We start from the raw sequence: 3,824 nt of genomic DNA on the forward strand, positions 1-3,824 counted from the left end.
AGATAGATAGATAGAGAGAGAGGAGAGATAGATACATACATAGATAGATAGATGACTGAAGCATGCATTTTTTCTTTTTGTTTTGTTGTGTAGGTGGGGGTCCCCGCTTTGACCGTCCCTCTTTCGATTCTTCTTAGCTGTGACGATGAGGTGTCTCATGACGTTCTCAACTCCTCCTTCTCTTCTTCTTCTTCTTCTCTTTCTCTCCCTTCAGATCTTCTCTCTCAGTATATTCAAAGCGCTGTAAGGTGATATCACGTAGATATTTATAGGAAGCAGCAGCCTTCTATCTACTTATCCGACATTCGAACTGCATGCCTTTTTATGTATGTATGCATGCATGCACTTGTAAACTCGGGAACTTAAGGAGGAGAGTGGAGAGTAACGAAATGCCCGCGTTTTATCTCTTCTTTCCTGTATAGAATGCTAGAAAACACGCAGTTCCTCATATAAATATATATATATATATATATGATGAACTATATATATATAGATATATAGATAGGAGTATACCTGTTGTAGGTAGGACGTGTATGGTCTTGTAGACATATATGTCGATATGTGTATGTCTGTGTATTCAATCTAAGCCTATATCTCATGTAGATAGATCAAAGATAGATTAAAGATAGATCAAAGATAGATTAAAGATAGACAGATAGATTGAAGATAGATAGATTAAAGATAGATAGAGATATTTATTCTATGTCTTTTAAGATGACATAGAGTCCTCCATATCTCCATTGTCTGAACGTCTATACTTTCTCTTACCAGGCAACAACCGCACATACATATATATATCTATCTATATCTATATAGATAGATATATATATATATGTATATATATCTGGACGTATGGCATCTCTGTGTAAATACGTAGGTATATATAATGAGGAAGTTTCGTATACCTGAGGGTAGAGGTAGTGAAGTGTAGTGCTTGCTTTTCTTCCTGTACACGACTGATATCTCTCCATCTTATCCAGATCCCTCTCTTCGATATAGTAACCCCGTCACGTCTTGTCTATACACAGACCGCATGCACTCGCTTGTTTCTTCGGCTCCGAGGGCTTCTTCCCTTAAGAGAACCCCTCAGGTGTAAAGACAGACTTCTCGATCTCCCCCTCCTCCTCCTCCTTTAGAACGACAATCTTTACATGTCTCCGTTTTATCTCTGTTTCGCGCTTTTTTCTCTTTCTATCCTCACCGTTCTTTTTTGTTTTGATGAGCTACTTGGAAAGCACGGGTGAAGGTCCATCTGTAGTGTACGTACACCTGAATGGACCGTAGCAACGGACTTTACGTACAGCCATATGTTCATGTCTTTCATGAAGGTGATCTTCTTCTTTTCTTCTTGTTTCTCTTGCAGAAATGTCTAATTCAAGAGAATCACCTTGACTTTCTTATCTCTGTCTCGAACTATAGACCTCCTTCTTCTCTCTCATCTTCCTCTGGTAAATCTCTCATGAAAAGCAATCTAGCGACGCCCAAGTCATACACAGACAGACAGACAGAGAGACAGAGAGACAGAGAGACAGAGAGATAGAGAGATAGCGTCCATACGAGCAATCTGTCTATATCCATACACTTCAGTGTATGGATATAGACAGACACATAGAGATCTATAAGAAAGTCAGCTCTTGCAGATCGAGTTTCTCCATCTTTCTACAGTATCCGGAAGAGGCGTCCTTCCTATTCATTCATCCATCTTCAGTCTAGGACATTTTCTTTCTTCTAGTCTTTGTCTTTTCACCGGAAAAGGAAAGACAGAGAGACACAGCAGCCTACTTACATGTTTCATAGGAAGACTTGCATACAGATCTATATACATATATATGTATCCAGTTGTCTAGTAGTATATATGGCAGTTATGGACGTGTGTATATGCATGTAGAGATGGCTCCAAAGGAGTGAGAGGTTCGTATCCACTTCATCTGTCGTTTTGATCGAAAGATCAAATACCCCTGCTAAAAGGCCTTGGCATTTGCAGATCTATGTATGGTTGAACTCGTGCATGCATGGAAGTATATATGGATGTATAGATATGTGTAGGTAGATCTGTGGACGTTGGCGGGTCTTCACGTCTCTACACGGGCATCTCGGCGTATGTGTCTATATGTGCTGTTGATAAGAAGGAAGCTCTATTCGCCTGCTGGATAGCTAGAGAGAGAGAGAGAATATAGAGTAGACCTTCTACCCTCTAAACTTTTCATATAGATAGGTTAGCTATCTATATGTCTATCAATCTATCTTGCGTGCTATTCTCTGAAGTACTATCTACCGTCGTTCCATATACAAGCTGTCTACTTGCGTACAGGTCTGTCCCGTCAGCTAGCTATGATGTCTCTATCTCGATATGACTGTGTGCTCCAAGGTGAGAAGAAGAAGGAGAAGAAGAAGAAGCAAGGAACTCGATTCTTTACATTCTTGTAGAGATTAGATAGAGGATGATAAGACACCCTCCTAGCCGAAAATCTTTCACTAGGCTGCTACTCCCCATTGGTCAGAAATGGATGAAGAAGGAAAGGGCCTATCGACATGCATCTCCATTTTCTTCTTCTTACTTCTCTGCACGCATGTTGTTTAATGTCTTTCTCATCTTCAGAAAGTCTTTAAGGGCCAGGAAGAAGAAGAGCTCTCTGTATGAAGGAAATGACTTGACTTGCTTCGCTCGATCTTGGGATCTTTCTTTCTTATCATTCGATCAGTCGTCATATCTCTCTCTCTCTCTCCTTTCATGTATACATTTCAATCTGTGTATATCGACACATATATATATATATATATATCCATAGACATATGTACACGTGGTAGATCTACCTGTACATGCTTATGTTGAGATAGACAGATCGATCGATCGGTGCTTGGAGTTTTCGCTGAGAGGTGGCTTGGGTCTGAAAGCTTTTTCTCTTCTTTCACTAGAAGATCTTCTCCTTATATCGTTTATGAACTTCTACACGTGTTAGGGGACATGTATCTATCTACATATATAGCTAGAGTTAGAGGTATAGATGGATAGATAGATATCTACCTGTTGGTCTTGTTGTGTACACGTCCATAGTCCATACGTTTAGGGTTAAGGGTTTCTAAGCCCTTTCATTTTTCTTTCTTTCTTTTCTTTTCTTTTCTTTGTGTTAGATCTTTCCGAATTTCTTTCGAGTCAAGAGGAGCTCCACTCTACAGATGATAGAGAACTTCGTGTCAAGAAAATTGAGATTTCTGGTCATCCTAAGAATACACATACGACAGATCGTCTCTCTAGCGGCAAGGAAGATCCAAGCGAGAGTGAAGAAGGAGACAGAGAAGAACCTCCGGTAGCTCACTGCATCTATTTCTTTCCTCATGTAAGCTGCCGTCCTTCACATACATCCACTGCATATTCATATATATATATATATATATATATGTAGATGCATATATATATGTATATATATATATATATGTATGTTACATAGGTAGATCCTCATGCATTCGTAGATGTATATATAGACTAGATGATGACAAGCGACATCCACCACCTTCCGCAGTGCTTATCTCTTCTTTTTGCCTTTCTCAAGTTTCTTTTTTCTTTCTTTTCTTTCTTCTTCTTTTTCTTCTTGTTGCTGCATGCGCTCAGATAAGTCCGTCATACTCAAGAAAGCTTCTCGAACCAATCTTGAGACAGTTCTTCTATTCTTCTTCTTCTTCTTCTCCTTGGAGAACCCAAGACATCTCATCCTGAAGGAAAGATTTCCATCCATCTTGTCAGGGATAGATTTTCTCTGTTTTGCTTAGAAAGCCCTCACATTCGAGCTGAAGAAGAAGAAAAAGAGTGAAGTATCGCAGGATAC

At 39.5% G+C, this 3,824-nt stretch overlaps 1 protein-coding gene across 1 annotated transcript in view; it reads left to right on the plus strand.

Annotated features, from left to right (window-relative positions):
• CSUI_009819 (dhh family protein) overlaps nucleotides 1-3,802 on the plus strand; it is a gene marked incomplete at its 5' end in the record, with an annotated part of 7,756 nt that extends 3,954 nt beyond the window's left edge. The window contains 5 exons of the mRNA XM_068069928.1: nucleotides 94-243; nucleotides 1,364-1,448; nucleotides 2,312-2,368; nucleotides 3,133-3,338; nucleotides 3,611-3,802. Coding sequence (XP_067918096.1) covers nucleotides 94-243; nucleotides 1,364-1,448; nucleotides 2,312-2,368; nucleotides 3,133-3,338; nucleotides 3,611-3,715 — 603 coding nt within the window. The remainder of the gene's footprint in view (nucleotides 1-93; nucleotides 244-1,363; nucleotides 1,449-2,311; nucleotides 2,369-3,132; nucleotides 3,339-3,610) is intronic.
• Between the last annotated feature and the right edge of the window lie 22 nt (nucleotides 3,803-3,824).

Source organism: Cystoisospora suis (assembly GCF_002600585.1).
Source record: "Cystoisospora suis strain Wien I chromosome Unknown contig_6112, whole genome shotgun sequence".
NCBI classification, from domain to species: Eukaryota; Apicomplexa; class Conoidasida; order Eucoccidiorida; family Sarcocystidae; genus Cystoisospora; species Cystoisospora suis.